Source organism: Ustilago hordei, assembly GCF_900519145.1.
Source record: "Ustilago hordei strain Uho2 genome assembly, contig: UHO2_contig_07, whole genome shotgun sequence".
In the NCBI taxonomy this organism is placed as follows: Eukaryota; Fungi; Basidiomycota; class Ustilaginomycetes; order Ustilaginales; family Ustilaginaceae; genus Ustilago; species Ustilago hordei.
Window position 1 is genome coordinate 880,790 of NW_024545289.1, and position 14,647 is coordinate 895,436.

At 51.8% G+C, this 14,647-nt stretch overlaps 5 protein-coding genes across 5 annotated transcripts; 2 read left to right on the forward strand and 3 right to left on the reverse strand.

The window, feature by feature from the left end:
* Positions 1-1,039: 1,039 nt before the first annotated feature.
* UHO2_04052 (uncharacterized protein) lies at positions 1,040-1,932 on the forward strand (the record flags this gene model as incomplete). Its single annotated transcript, XM_041560009.1, has 2 exons — positions 1,040-1,307; positions 1,436-1,932. 2 exons carry the CDS (start codon positions 1,040-1,042, stop codon positions 1,930-1,932), a joined length of 765 nt encoding a protein of 254 aa, XP_041415943.1.
* Positions 1,933-2,173: 241 nt separating this feature from the next.
* UHO2_04053 (putative Rad51-associated protein Brh2) lies at positions 2,174-5,218 on the reverse strand (the record flags this gene model as incomplete). The annotated part of the gene is made up of 1 exon (XM_041560010.1): positions 2,174-5,218. One exon carries the CDS (start codon positions 5,216-5,218, stop codon positions 2,174-2,176), a length of 3,045 nt encoding a protein of 1,014 aa, XP_041415944.1.
* Positions 5,219-6,972: 1,754 nt separating this feature from the next.
* UHO2_04054 (putative GFA1 - glucosamine--fructose-6-phosphate transaminase) lies at positions 6,973-9,213 on the forward strand (the record flags this gene model as incomplete). Its single annotated transcript, XM_041560011.1, has 2 exons — positions 6,973-6,975; positions 7,117-9,213. The coding sequence occupies 2 exons, from the start codon at positions 6,973-6,975 to the stop codon at positions 9,211-9,213; spliced, it is 2,100 nt and encodes a 699-aa protein (XP_041415945.1).
* A 265-nt stretch (positions 9,214-9,478) lies between these two features.
* Positions 9,479-11,089, reverse strand: UHO2_04055 (uncharacterized protein; the record flags this gene model as incomplete). The annotated part of the gene is made up of 1 exon (XM_041560012.1): positions 9,479-11,089. One exon carries the CDS (start codon positions 11,087-11,089, stop codon positions 9,479-9,481), a length of 1,611 nt encoding a protein of 536 aa, XP_041415946.1.
* A 483-nt stretch (positions 11,090-11,572) lies between these two features.
* Positions 11,573-14,445, reverse strand: UHO2_04056 (uncharacterized protein; the record flags this gene model as incomplete). Its single annotated transcript, XM_041560013.1, has 2 exons — positions 11,573-11,803; positions 11,881-14,445. 2 exons carry the CDS (start codon positions 14,443-14,445, stop codon positions 11,573-11,575), a joined length of 2,796 nt encoding a protein of 931 aa, XP_041415947.1.
* Between the last annotated feature and the right edge of the window lie 202 nt (positions 14,446-14,647).

Sequence of the window (14,647 nt, forward strand, 5' to 3'; positions counted from 1 at the left end):
TTAGTCAAAACCTACCATTACATGACCTTACAGCATATCTTGTGGAGATCAAATGTAAGGAAAACCTTGTTGCACTTTTTGTGGAAATCAGTTATACTAGGTTTCTACAACAGCTTTCACGTTTCTGGTGCGCGACCGCTGACATCGAGGTGTGTGGATTGCCTCGATTGTCGGATAGGCGGAAAGGACTTGGCCATCCCGTCGGAAGGCGCCGGTCGTTCCGTCGGAGACATCGATCATTCCCGGCAGAAGGCGCCGGCTATCCGGTCGACCAGCGTGATGCGAGTTGATACAAAGGCACCCCTCATTCATGTTAGAGGGCTGCGGGTATATCGGCTCATGTCAGGCTGATTATCCGATAAGGCGCCAGCATACCGGCTATTAGATGCCTGAGGAGGAAGAGATAGTTTCCCTGTCATGCTTGGCAGGGTAGATACATAAGGGGCAAGACTTGGTTGTTTCGCTCTTCATTAGCATGAAGTCCATCCATCTGTACATACCCTTTGTCGTCGCCATACGTAATCAAACCGCGTCCTACCATCCGAGCTTGTCAACTGCCTGCAACAGAAAGGCCTTGGCGACAATATCGTCACGCAAAATCCCACCCGGCCGCCACCGACAACCCTGCGTCTGTATCTCAGTCTAGTTGCTGATACGAGTCCTTGGCCGTGGGCATTCACGTGTGGGGTGACGAGAAGGCTTGGCTCTTTTGGTTAGCATCACTTGCTGATGCCGAGTTCCGACAGTATCGTCGCTCAGAGAGTACTCGTCCAATGATGATTGACTGAGGACCGAAGCGGGCCGACAAGTGGGGTGCATCCCCACCACTCGCTCTTGAATAGTTCACAACCCGTTTCATGTGGCACGCTCTCAAGAAGCTCCTCGGACGATTAGGAACACTACTCGCTGAGAACGCCACATGAAGGATCTCTCTCGAATCCATGACTTGCACTCATTCTCGTACCATTCATCCTTCCTCACCGTCACCTGTTTTACTCCCCTCAAACCTTCAAACCGGCTTCTCTTAGGATTCGGCAGGATGCTCTTCACTCTGCTGACCCTTGTGCTCGCCCTATCGCTGCTTGCGACCTGCGCAAGTATCCCAGCGGCACAACCTCAGCCTCAGTCACCTCCTTCTTCCACCACCCCAATCCCAGCCTCCGCATCAGACTCCACCGATGGTCTACAAACCGTCAACCCTGTCGACATGGGTCAACTCTGCCAACAACCTGCCTACTATTGTATCTACGTAGACCAAGTTCGAGCAGGCATCGTCCATGCTTCACCTGTAAACGCTACTGATCGTCGTAAGTATCCTGCAGGCCTCCGTTCTTTTTTTCTTTTTTTTTTTTCTTTTTTTTTCTTTTTTTTTTTTTTTTTCCTCCCTTTATTCGCATTCAAAAACACTTACATGTTCCCATTTCACATCTGACAGAGGGAGGCTTTCTATTCGAGCGCAAAGCATACCTGGATCAAGCCTTCCACGTTTGTTTCGGCGGTTCTTGTATCGACCTCGACTTCAAATCGCGACCAGGCTGTGTGACGATGAACTACGTTGCAAGAGAGAGCGAGATCAAAGGACATTTGTTGGCTAGATTTGCGGATAATGTACAGAACATTATTGGTCCAAGACAGGATATGTTGCAGATGTTGATCGCTTGTCCTAATAATGATCAGCCTCTTCCCTATGCTGTCATTGGACCTAGAGGTGGAGCTAAGAAGCAGGATCAGAAGCAGGATAAAAAGGAGGATAAAAAGGAGGAGAAGAAGGAGGAGAAAGAGGCAAAGGAAACAGATACTGGAGTAGCGGCAAAAGCTGCCGTAAAAGAGAACAAGTCCGCTTTTCCTCCTACGGCTGCTAATATTACACAGCCAGGCAAGTTGGGTCATAATTACTTTGACGATGTCACTGTGCCTTTGGTTGATGCTTGATCTCGAGCGCATCCCTAGATCGTCTTTCCCAAAATCATACTACATCTCTTTTTCGTTTTTGTCGCCGCTTATAAAGAATCTACTCGTACCATTCAGTCAGATATCTGACACTCCTGCACAAGAAAGGCTTGTGCGTGTGGCGACGTTGCTTGAATGAATGTTGTAAGAATTGCGTTTGCATGCAGAAAGTAAGTCATGAGTGGCTGACACGTCCCAAAACAAGTGTTTGACAACGAGTGGGCTACGAGACAGGACGCCACTTAGTATCGCGCCTCGTAGAGAGAAACACATCCGCCACTTCATCTGGTTTACGCCATGCCGACTTAGAAGACGGCGTCAGATTGGTGACGCAAAATCGACGCCCTTCTTGCAATTCTTCGCCTAGCTGAGCTGCGTCCCACACTGTGAGCTGGACGGTTCGTGCGTGCGGATTCCTCTTCTTTGCCCCTCCTGCACCTGCTGATGCCGTTGCTGACGCCGCTGCTGCTGTGGGTGGACAAGGTGGGGGTAAGCGAGCGTCTCTAAACCGCACCACCCTAAATTCGCGCACCTTCCTTGGTGGACATGCACGGTCCAAATCTGCCGCTAACCTTGCTCCTAGCCCACCCATGTCTTCTGCCAACAAAGCACTCTTGGCTATCCCATGCAGCCACGGTGCTAGGTTTGAATGCCCTTTTGCAATGACTAGCTCTTTCACCGCTGATGCAGGATCTTGCTTCGCACGTAGCTGATCGAACAACTGCTGCGCACTTGCTTCCAGCCTACCCATCGGATCATCGGGAATGGAAGGCAAGAAGCTATCACTAGCCAGATCCGACAACGCTTCGACAAGATCGAACAACTTGCTGTTCTCGCTTTCAAGATTCATCTCGAGTTGCTGCATTGCATCTTCTCTTCGCTTCAGCCAAACTTGTTGCTCTTCGGCCTCTTCTTGTTCGCCCCTTGGAGCAGACGGGCTTCCGTTCCTCTCCGTATCAACATAAGCAAGCGGAAAGACTTTGGTGATGACGACATCCATCAACGACACCAGTCCGCCTTCTGGCGTCAAACTTCGCAAGCTCGCAAAGAATCTTGTTGATGTGAAGCCTAACTTGGCGTCCCAACGAGCTAGAGAGACAGAGTTGGAGGAGAGCACGAGACTGGACATGTGATATGCTGTCAGTACTTCGTTGCCTTCACCGTGCGCGTCAAGGGTTGCGCCCATAATCGCGAGTTTCTGTCCAATGCGCACCCGACCGCGTCGACAAGCAGAGGCCAGAACAGGATCGAGTTGCGCTTGAATACGGTACCATCCATCGGATAGCTCGAGAAGAGTGTTTTTCCGGACAACCACTTGGCCAGATCGATCTTGGATTTCCTTCTCTTCCTCCATGATCTTGGAGACGAAGAGCACCATCGGTCGTGCGGGGGAGGAGTCGTGCTCCTGTATCCTCTTCAGACATGATCTTCGCGCGCGGTTAACCTCGCGCTCATACCGATAGAGAAGTTGACGGATCAGCTCATCCCAACTCCAACGTTCTGATGCTGAGCCAGGATCCAGTCGGACGATGGCGGCAAGCTTCCATAAGATCAAAGTCCAGTGGTTGCTCACCCAAGGAAGCGTAGCAATGTTGCAAGCCCGGGCGCGAAGCTGGTCATAAGCATTCTGTTGCATGAGGAGCTCACCGTTGGCTGCTTCAAAGGCGTACTGCGATGCGCGGGAGGCGTCGTTGAGAATGACCAAGACTTCGTCCGGTACACCTTTTGCTATCATTTGCAGTGCAGAGACTTGTTCTGGTCGCCCTAGATCGGCAAGCTTCTGACGAGGTGTGCTGGAATGCAGGTGGAATACTGTGGGTCCTTCTGAGGAGGGACCTGCCTTTGCCAGTCTCTGAGGAGGCGGATAGTAACGGTTGGCAATAGGTGATGGAGGATGCAGGTCATGCGTGAGACCGTTGTTGGGCCTGCGTAGGGGTGAAGCGAGCTCCTGCTGCTCATCCGTTTTTGGACGCTTGCCGTTTTTGAAAGGCGTAACGAACTTGGGCAGCGTTCGCTTCCTGCCTGTGCTACCACCGATGTCGACCCTGGGCATGAGGTTGATACGCTTGCTCGGCTGTGGTGTGGTGAAGCGTGACGGAGAAGCGGCAGCAGCAGCTGCAGTCCGCACAGGACTTGCTAGGCTGGTAGCGCTGGAAAAGAGGCCGTTGCGTATGGGCTTGGGCGTGGCGAAAGGCTGACGCTCTACTTGGCTGGTTGACATTGCTTGTGCTGCTGAGATGACCTGGGATGATGCAAGTTTGCCTTTCGGTGGAGGAGATTGGCTTGCGTTTGGCATGAGACTGATCTGTTTGGGGACTGCCTCCTGCAACGGCGTTCTGTCGATCGTTGGCCTTGTAAAGCGACGCTTCGGTGCTGTGAGACTTTGCTTAGAAGGCGAGTCGAATGTTCGCGGTCGCAGCTGTGGCGACAATGCCTGGGAAGCTGCTGGCGGCAGCAGCGGATCGTGCAACTCTTGCAGATCAAGAAACAGCTTTCGTGCCGCTTGCAAAGACTTTTCACTCGGTTTGGCATGCTTTCCATGGCCCGTTTTGAAGCCGGCAAACTGTGGGTCGAGGAAGGAGGCCATCTGACTGGCTTCTGGCAGCTCTTCAGGCGGTGCATCCTTTCCGGCTGGAGTCAGCTCAAGTGGGTTGAGGGGCTGTGATGCTTGAAGATTTCCGTTGCGAGTTGGCGAGGCTGGAGATTGAGCGTGAATGGTGCTGACAGGGGCATCTATCGAGGGCAAAAATGCTTGCCGCCGGACCGGGGGGCTGAGTTCGATATCACTGAAAGCGCCGGCATCGATGCCGTCGAAGAGGTTGGTGTGGTCAAGATGGGGATCAAGATGGGAATCAAGCTGACCGTCCATGGTGGTAGGAAGCTGGGTGACTGCAAGTGCAGTTTCTGTCGCAATGGCTTGGATGAGCAGCTGCTGCGCGTTGTCCACAAATGCTTCCTGGAGCTGCTCCGACTCGGGTAGCAGAGGGATAGAAGCTGATGTTACTGTCTCTTGCACCTTGTGCACCTCTGATGTACTTGGTTCGACTGCGACCAGCTGGCCATTTGTCGGTATGGCATGGGCCGCTTGCTGTGCAATCGCTTGGGTGCTGAGGCTGTCTGGATGTGGGTTGTGCATGATTGCTTGCTCGCTAATTGTATGCAGCTCCTCTAAGATGGACTGCTGGGTGGCGGCCAGCTCGTCATCCTGCAATTGGTCGAGGCTGGCAGGCGGAAGCGCTTGAACCGGCGAGGATGTGTTGTCGTGCATCGTGACAATCTGGCCTTTCCTGCTGGATGTGTGGCGACGTTGAAGGTAGCTGGAAAGGAAGAGTGAGCCGAAGGCGCGGAAGGAGTCAGGTATTTGTATAGAACGGGCTAGGAGCTGTTCATCCTGGTGGCTTGTAGGCTTATCCGAACCGGCCAGAAGAGCCTTGTCGGATGTGGCGATGAAGGCGCCAGGTCAGTAGTGCTGCGGATGGTGACATCGGAAGAGCCGAAGATAAGGTCGCAGTGTAGAGTCGACAAGAGGCAGAGTCGAAAAGTGGCAGAGTCGAAAAGTGGCAGAGTCGAAAAGTGGCAGAGTCGAAAAGTGGCAGAGGGGAGAGAGGATCAAAGTGCTTGTCGTCGTCAGTCGGAAGTCGTTCCGATTCGTGTCAAATCGCTCATCAAAAAAGATTCGACAAGGCCGACACCCTTCGCTTTTGTCACCCTCGCGCTCACCCTCACGCTCACTCTCACGACACGCGTAGCCTAGCCTCAGCCTCAGCCTCCACACCGAGACTCTTGTATCTGCCCGATCTTGCAGGCGGGGGAAAGCAGCTGCATCGGGGTAAATCCCGATTCAGGAATGCTGGAAGCTTTCATCATGGCCGGCGGTTTCATCTTTTCCAGCAGTTGCTTACCTTGAAGTGCGATTGCCTTGCCAGCTTGTTTCGCATTTGGGAAAGCAACTGAGAGCATTTTTATTTTCATTTTTCGCTCAAGCAGGAATAGCTTGTCATGACGAGCGAGTGAACAGGAGCATACACTCTTGCGAGGGGAGCTTGTCTTGTATAGCCCCAAGCAAGACTGGAATCAGCCGTCCAAGTGCGGAGCAGTCGAAATCAAGTGACTGTAAAAAGTGACAGTAAAAAGTGACAGTGGAGAGTGAGAGTGACAGTGGAGAGTGAGAGTGACAGTGGAGAGTGAGATAGTGACAGTGGAGAGTGAGATAGTGACAGTGGAGAGAGCCTGTCAACGGAATTCCAAGGCTCAGGAGTCGATCGGCGTCATTGACCCAAAGCGTCAAAAGAGAAGAAAGAGAGAGGCGCCGCCATCTTGGAGAGGGATGAGAACAGTGTCGTGAATATCATCTCGAAAGTCATGTCTCGGCCTTGTTTCCTTGCAGTCGAATTTCCTGCACAATTTCGCTCAGCTCTTGCCACTCCTCTCAGCGCTTGTCCGCCTGTGCGCTTGTGCGCTTGTCCAGTCTGTTACTTTTGGCGCAGCAGATTGGCAAGCAGCAGGAACGAGAGCAACAGCCAACAACCAACGGCACAGCCGACACACAGACACAGTCCGCCAGACAAACCAGAACTCCAAGAGGCCTTTGGCGCGCTGCCCAATTCGCCTCGTTTCTCGCTCAAGCTTTCGCCTAGCCAAGCCACACAACACAGACACTTTCTCTCTCTCTCTCTCTCTCTCTCTCTCCTCTCGATTTGGCCACGTCTGCTTTCAGTGTTGCCTTTTTAAACTCGCCCTATCATCTCGTCGACATCGTCGCTTCTCCTTACCTCCCCACCATCATCCATCCTGCTTCATCCTCTCCTTTCCTTTGCTCCCTTTCTTACTGCTCCCTTTCCGTTTGCTCCCTCTCCTATTGCTTTCTACAATCTAGAGACGTAGCTTTCCTTGCTTTCCTTCCCTTTCCTTTCCTTGCTTTCCTTTCCTTTCCTTTCCCCCTCCCCCCCCCAACCCCCTTTTCGTTGATCCCCTTACACCCTTGCTGAGCATCGGATCCTTTCATATACACTTGTCGTCAAAATGGTAAGCATCTCTTCTTTCAACGCGCAGACTTGCTAGCTAGTAGTACATGGCCGATTGCTGACTCGTTTTGCTTTGGACGCAAACCGATGGCGCCCAACCACATATGCCACAATTTCACCATCCTCTCTTGCATTATAACAGTGCGGCATTTTCGCTTACATCAACCACTTGGTGGAGAAGGACCGCAAGGAGGTCGTAGACATTCTTGTCAACGGTCTTGCTCGTCTCGAATACAGAGGTTACGACTCTGCCGGTATTGCCATTGATGGTGACACAGAGAGGGACACTCTCGTTTTCAAGCAGGTCGGCAAGGTCGCTGCTCTCCGCAAGCACATTGACGAGTCTCCCATCGACCTCCGCAAGGTCTCGATCTCCCAGATGGGTTTGGCCCACACCCGTTGGGCCACTCACGGTCAACCCAGCCCTATCAACTGCCACCCTCACCGATCCGACCCAACCAACGAGTTCACTGTCGTCCACAACGGTATCATCACCAACTTTAGGGAGCTCAGGATGGTTCTCGAGAAGCGCGGCTTCAAGTTTGAGAGCGAGACCGACACTGAATCCGTAGCCATTCTCTGCAAGTACCTCTACGACTCGGCTCAGGGCCGCAAGCCCGACTTTACCTCGCTCATCAAGAGCGTCGTCAAGGAGCTCGAGGGTGCCTTCTCCTTTGTTTTCAAGTCTGTTCACTTTCCCGGAGAGGTTGTCGTTGCTCGTCGAGGTTCGCCCCTTCTGATCGGTGTCAAGACCGAGAAGAAGCTCAAGGTCGACTTTGTTGACGTCGAGCTCGGTGGTGCTGTTGAAGAGACGGGTTTCGGCGATGCTGGTCTCCTTGCTCCTCCGGGCACCGACCCCTCTGGCCCTGGCTCTCTCACTGTCCCCAACGCCAACAACAAGCTCCTCCGCTCTCAATCCCGTGCTTTCTTGTCCGAGGACGGTCTCCCCCAGCCCATCGAGTATTTCATTGCTTCCGACGCCGCCGCTGTCGTTGAGCACACTAAGCGTGTCCTCTACCTCGAGGACGACGATGTCGCCCACATTGCCGAGGGTGAGCTCCACATTCACCGTTTGCGAAGAAACGATGGCCTTAGCTCCATGCGTTCCATCGAGACTCTGGAAATGGAGTTGGCCGAGATCATGAAGGGCTCCTTTGACCACTTTATGCAGAAGGAGATCTACGAGCAGCCCGACTCGGTCGTCAACACGATGCGTGGTCGTGTCGACTTTGACAAGCGTCAGGTCAAGCTTGGCGGTCTTACTGCCTTTCTCAACACAATCCGTCGTTGCCGCAGAATCGTCATGACCGCTTGTGGTACCTCTTACCATTCCTGCTTGGCTACTCGTGCCATTTTTGAAGAGTTGACCGAGATTCCCGTCTCGGTCGAGCTTGCCTCGGATTTCTTGGACCGCAAGACCCCCATCTTCCGTGATGATGTTTGCCTTTTCGTTTCGCAGTCCGGTGAGACGGCCGATACCATCCTTGCTCTTCGATACTGCTTGGAACGTGGTGCCCTTTGTCTCGGTGTCGTTAACACTGTCGGTTCCACCATGTCCCGAGAGACCCACTGCGGTATCCACATTAACGCCGGTCCCGAGATCGGTGTCGCCTCCACCAAGGCATACACTTCCCAGTACATTGCCCTCATCATGATGGCTGTCCAGCTCAGCGAGGACCGAATCTCGATGACCGAGCGAAGAAACGCCATCATTGACGGCTTGCATGCTCTCCCACACCAGATCAAGTCCATTCTTGCCCAGGACAAGGCCCTCCAGGGTCTTGCTCACAACACTCTGGCCAAGGAGCGCTCCTTGCTCATCATGGGTCGAGGCTATCAGCACGCTACCTGTCTCGAGGGCGCCCTTAAGATCAAGGAAGTCTGCTACATGCACTCGGAAGGTATCCTTGCCGGTGAGCTCAAGCACGGTCCTCTCGCTCTCATTGACGAGTCGATGCCCGTCATTTTGATCATGACCAAGGACTCTTTGTACCCCAAGGTTCAGACCGCGCTCATGCAGGTCACAGCGCGAAAAGGTCAGCCCATTATCATTTGCAACGACGACGACCAGGACATCAAGCCGGATATGAAGACCATCCGTGTCCCCCGCACCGTCGACTGCCTTCAGGGTCTCTTGACTGTCGTCCCTCTCCAGCTCCTCTCTTACCACCTCGCCATCGCCGCAGGCGTCGACGTCGACTTTCCAAGGAACCTTGCCAAGTCTGTCACCGTCGAGTAAATATTCCCCCCCCCCCCCCCCCCCCTCCCCCTAGCTTTTGCATCTGTTGTCTTGAGGACACCACCTCTTTGTAAATCATGGCTGTTGTGCCATTCTAACCAAGTTACCAAAGCCAGAGCACCTCTCTTGAGCCATCAGAACGTTTGTGCAATCAAGTCTAAGGCTATTCCTTTCGTTTGAGATGTGGATGCAGCCCTGAGATTGCGATGATTCTACAAAGGACGAGTGAAAAATGCGATTCGAGTTGTTGTTGTCCGAAGAAGGGTCAAGCCAAGAGACCAATCCAAAGCGACGGGTTTTCTACAAGATGTTTCCAACGGTTAACCAGACGTGCAAGATCTGCACCTTCCACCACCCTATGATCAGCAGTAAAAGAGACAGACATAATAAGTCTCCTTACGATCTTATCCTGATCCGAGACACCAAGCGAAGGAATTTCGGATGCAAACCTAGGCAAGATTCTACTTCTACCCAACGCACCAATTACAAGCTGACCCGTAGGTGGCAAAAGAGGATGAGTATACGTTCCTCCACCCACAGCACCAACATTACTCAAAGTAACAGTTCCTGTCGCCCTAAGATCCGAAGGCGACAAACCCCTAGACGAAAGTGCAAGATTCTGTAACCTAGCGATACAACCTGAAAGATCCAAGACCGACTTTACCTGACAATCCATAATACAAGGTGTAAGCAGACCTACTTTGCTTGTAATAGCAATTGAAATATCATGTGAAGAACGACGAACTAACTTCTGATCCCCATTAACTGTCGATCGAAACATCGGATGATCCTTGAGTGCCAAACTCATTGCTTTGACAAGAAAAGGAAGGAGTGTAAGCTTGCTAAACGAAGAATCCCCAGCAGAAGTATAACGGTCTGGGATAGACTTGGAAAGCACCTGACGCACTTGGTCGAGATGAGTAACATCCACCTCGTCTGAATAGGCAAAGTGTGGAGTAGCAAGTGTAGCTGTCATTGCTTTGAACATTGATCGTTGGACGGGTGTGAGGTCGATGACTTGCGTGGTTCTTTCTGGTTCCTGAGCAGAGGTGGAAGCAGTGGAAGCAGTGGAAGCAGTGGAAGCAGTGGAGGGAGTGGAGGGTAAAGAAGAGGCAGCAGTGCTAGAGGACTTGGTTGAAGCTTCTCTGCCATTCTGGACAAAGTTGAGCACGTCTTCCTTGGTGATTCTGCCATCTTTACCTGTGCCAGGAACGTGGGCGAGGTCAATGTTGTGATCGCGGGATACTCTTCTCACAGCTGGTGTTGCCAGTACATGGTTGCCATTTAAATGGCTTGCTCCCCCATTGGAATGCTTGCTTTCTGCCGAGACAAACGCATCCATATCCACCGCCTTGAACTGCTCGTCCTTTGATACACACTTAATCTTGACCTCCTCTTCCTTCTTCCCTGCCTCTTGGACCTCGTCAGCCGTACCTTGGGATTCCATCTCGATCTCGCACAAAGCATGGCCAACTTTAGCTACATCTCCTTCCTTGTACATCAACCTCTTGATCTTTCCAGCATATCTCGAGGTGATCTCAACAGAAGCCTTATCCGACTGAACCTCACAAATCGGATCGAACTCTTGAACAACAGCACCAGGCTGAACAAACCACTTGATCATCTCGCATTCGGTGATACCCTCTCCAACATCGGCCAGAAGGTAGGGTATGATTTCAGTTGCTAATCTTCTCGGTGTCGTTGCAAAGCTTCGAAGCGATGTGCAAGAGCTTCCCATAACAGTTGGGATGGATGTCGATGAAGATGACCATTCAACGTAGGATCGGGAGAGGCTATGTGGTGAGCGAAAGGCGCGAGTGCTACTGTGAGCAGCTAGGCCAATGGTCTGACGGAGAACGGTTCTTGCTACGAGCATCGTTGCTATCCGCTGCAATATCAACAGGAGTTTGGCTTGGATGGATGTAAGGTGTTGCAAGAGAAGCTACGGGCTTGAGGGATGAGATAGATGCAAAGGCGAGAGCGAGCGAGGCCTCTTTCGTGTGGGGCCCACCTCAGCTGTCAGCAAGAAAGGAATGATTTTCGTCGGTTTTGACGGTCTGTCGGCATCCAATTCTTCACTCACGCTACTACTGCCAGCCGAGATTCGATAGAGACACGTGACTCCATCAGCCCACACAGTGAAAGTTGTCCACTTGCCACACGTCGGCACTTTTCGCGGCAACTTGGCTTGGACGTGTGTGATTGTGCGAATCTAACACCTCCGTTTTCAGTTTTTACCCTCCTGAGGTGTGTTGAGAAAGATACACTAGACACACCACCTCACACAACATCGTCACGCATCGGAGAAGAGACAGTAGCGAGCCTCTATGGATTGTGCAGAGATACAACGAGACTTGTTTCAGGTGTTTCGGTTCTTGAAGAATGCCGCTGTTTGCTGTATCATACCACCGAAACGCTCGGCGACGGTCACTTGGTTTCGAATCCACGCTGGAAGACGTTGCCTGATCTCAGGTCGGCCGTATCTTCTATCGAGCAGGATCAGTGCTGCGTAGTCCTTCTGGTGCCGTACTGCTCGACCAATGGATTGGTTGACAGCCTTCATGCATAGATTTGTATATAGCTCATCGCCCTGCGATAATGGAGAGTAACAGGAAGCATATTAGCGAGAGAATGCTTCATCGGTGAAAGGGTGCCAGGGCCACTTACGGGATCAGCCACTTTCGGCATTGACAAGTTGCTTGTCGTTCTTGCTTGCTTGGCCAAATCTCGCACATACTTGATTCTTTCCGCCAACTCTGGGCTGTTGATGTTGGCGAAAGGCATGCCTACCATCACCACGCCTCGTGCGAGATCATCTGAGAAGTTGATACCTTCCGACAACTTTGCTCCGACTACAGCCAACATAATCGCGCCGCCACCTCCTCTCCCCTGCTCCGCTCGAATGGCTGCCGTGTACTCTGCCAGCACCTTGTCTACTTGCATCGTCGTCTTAGGCTCGATAAAGATTTTCTTTTTTGCACTTAATCTCTGCAACACTTGGCCTGAGGCTGCATCTTTCCACCTTGCCATCAGCTTGTCTAGGAATGCATATGACGGAACAAAAACAACCAGACCTGCAGGTATGATATTGCAAAGGTTAACAAGCGTCTTGCCTAGTTGGTCAAGCATATCAGTGTTGTCACGCGAATCCAACTTGAATTCGAATGGCAAGCCTTTCGGACTAGAGGAGAGGACGGAGACCATGAGGTTGCTCGGTGGGATGACGTGACCGCATGAGAAGGTGACAAGTCGGTCAGAAGGCAGGAATGGAAGAAGCTGTTGACGAAAGTCTGAGATAGGCTCCATCGTTCCACCAGCCAGAATGACTGAGCGCGCCTCGTCGACGAGCGATTTGAAAACGTGTGATGGGTTGAGAAGCTGATACTTGGCACGCACGATAGTCTCACCAGTATTGCTGTCAAGCGTGCTGGTAAGGACTACCCGACCATCTTCGGATCGATTGGCAAGCGACAGGATGAAGGCTTCGATCGCGTGCATGCTCGAAATGCCACTTTGACCTATGCCACTTTGACTTGTGCAGGCTCCTTGCTCGAGATCAGCTTTCTTCGGTAAACGCTTTGTCGTGGCACGATTCTTGCTGGCGTTCTGATTCGTGTTGGCTAGCATGGCTGCTTCTGCTTGCTCGGCTGTCTTCTTCTTGCGTTTCTCCGCATAGCCACTTATCTTTCTTGCGATCTGCGTCTCCTTCAACCACGTCTCGAGCGTCACAAGGTTAACTTGATCTACACTGCCCATCATTGCTCCTAGCATGTCTGTGAGCGACATGACCACGTCAGAATTGCCTTTCCCTTTGGTGGCGTGCTTAGAGAAGAATGTCGACAATGCTGAAAGCACTTTCTTGACTTTACGAAGATTTTGCTCGTTGTTTCCTTTCAACCGCAGTGCGAAACGGTCGAGGTACATTTCGATCTGTTTTGACGCTTGTATGATCTGCCGCGAATCGATCGTCACTGAATGCGTGGAGAGGATGGTGTCAATGAGGTTGTGTGCTTCGTCGATGAGAACAATACACCCCTTCAGGCTGATACCAAGAGACTGACGTGCGTCTTTTTGCAGGAGCAGATTGTAAGGAAGCGTAACGAGCTCTGCTTGCTTAGCACTACTACGAGCTGCAAAGTATGGACAGGTCTTTGTACTTATACCCAACTGAACGAGATCTTCAATATCGCCAACTTCTGCCATAGCTGCATCGCGGAACTCCAAAATTTCAGCTCTGCCAACTTGATCAAAGGTAGGCAACAAGGCACATCGACCCTTGCCCTTCTTTGCCTTGATCAGTTCTAAACATCGCTCGTTCATGGCTTCTGAACCTTTGATGCTTGCTATGCGCTGAACGTCTTGGTTGATGCACATCTGTTTTCGACTTGCCAAAGCAATTGTTCGGACGGGCATCTTCTCTGCATCCAGCACATCTACTTGGCCGAAAGAGGTCTTTTTGAGCTCGGCGACGAATTGCGAGAGCTGCGAATGTGTTCTACTAGCGTATATAATCCGTGGCAAGGTTTCTGGTTCCTCTTGCTCCTCTTGACCACGGTTGTGGGTCTGTTCGTATTTCTGCATGAGAGCCCGCACTGCTGGTGAGAGGTTGCAGTCGAGATCTGAAGACTTTTCCCACAGCGCAGTCTTGGAGTAAGTAGCCATACGAAGCGCCTGTGCACCCTTTGCGCCCTCGCTTTCTTCGATAAGAAGATCATCATCCGAATCATCATCCTCGTCCCTATCATTGGCGCTGGAACGTTGTCGCTTAGCTGCTCTTGCATCTTTGGCGAGCATGCCATCACGACGACTTTGCTTCAGAGCAGCTTGCTTTGCACGTGCAACTGCTATACGCTCTCTAAGGTCGATCTGATATGCTTCGTGTTGCTTTCTCTTGCGCTCTTGTTCATGCTGAACGACCCAATCTGGCTCATCAAGCGTCCCTACACTATTCCTCTCGTTACTGCTGCCACTAGAACCCTTAACCCCCCTCTGTTCATTCTGCCGCAACCATGTAAAAGCAGCACATATCAGCGATAAAGACTTTCCTGTTCCAGTAGGACTCTCGAAAATACCGACTTTTCCATCCTCGATCGTTGAAAACACCTGCCGCATCAGATCCAGCTGAATCGAGTAGGCTTCAGGGAACGGAAACTGAAACTGGCGCGATGCGAGCTCAGCATCGCTGCTGGATCCAGGTGTTGCGAGTTTAATCTCGTTGTTACGGGTCGTCATGCCTGGCAGTTGCCAAGTGATTCGTGTGTTAGGCAAGCGATGGTATCACCTTGCTTACAGCCAGAGTGTTGGTTGGCGCAAAGAGAAGCAAAGAGAAGAAAAGAGAAGCAAAGAGAAGCAAAGAGAAGAAAAGAGAAGCAAAGAGAAGCAAAGAAAGTTGAAGTTTCGTATGATTGATGATAATGGGAGAGAGAGAGAGGGC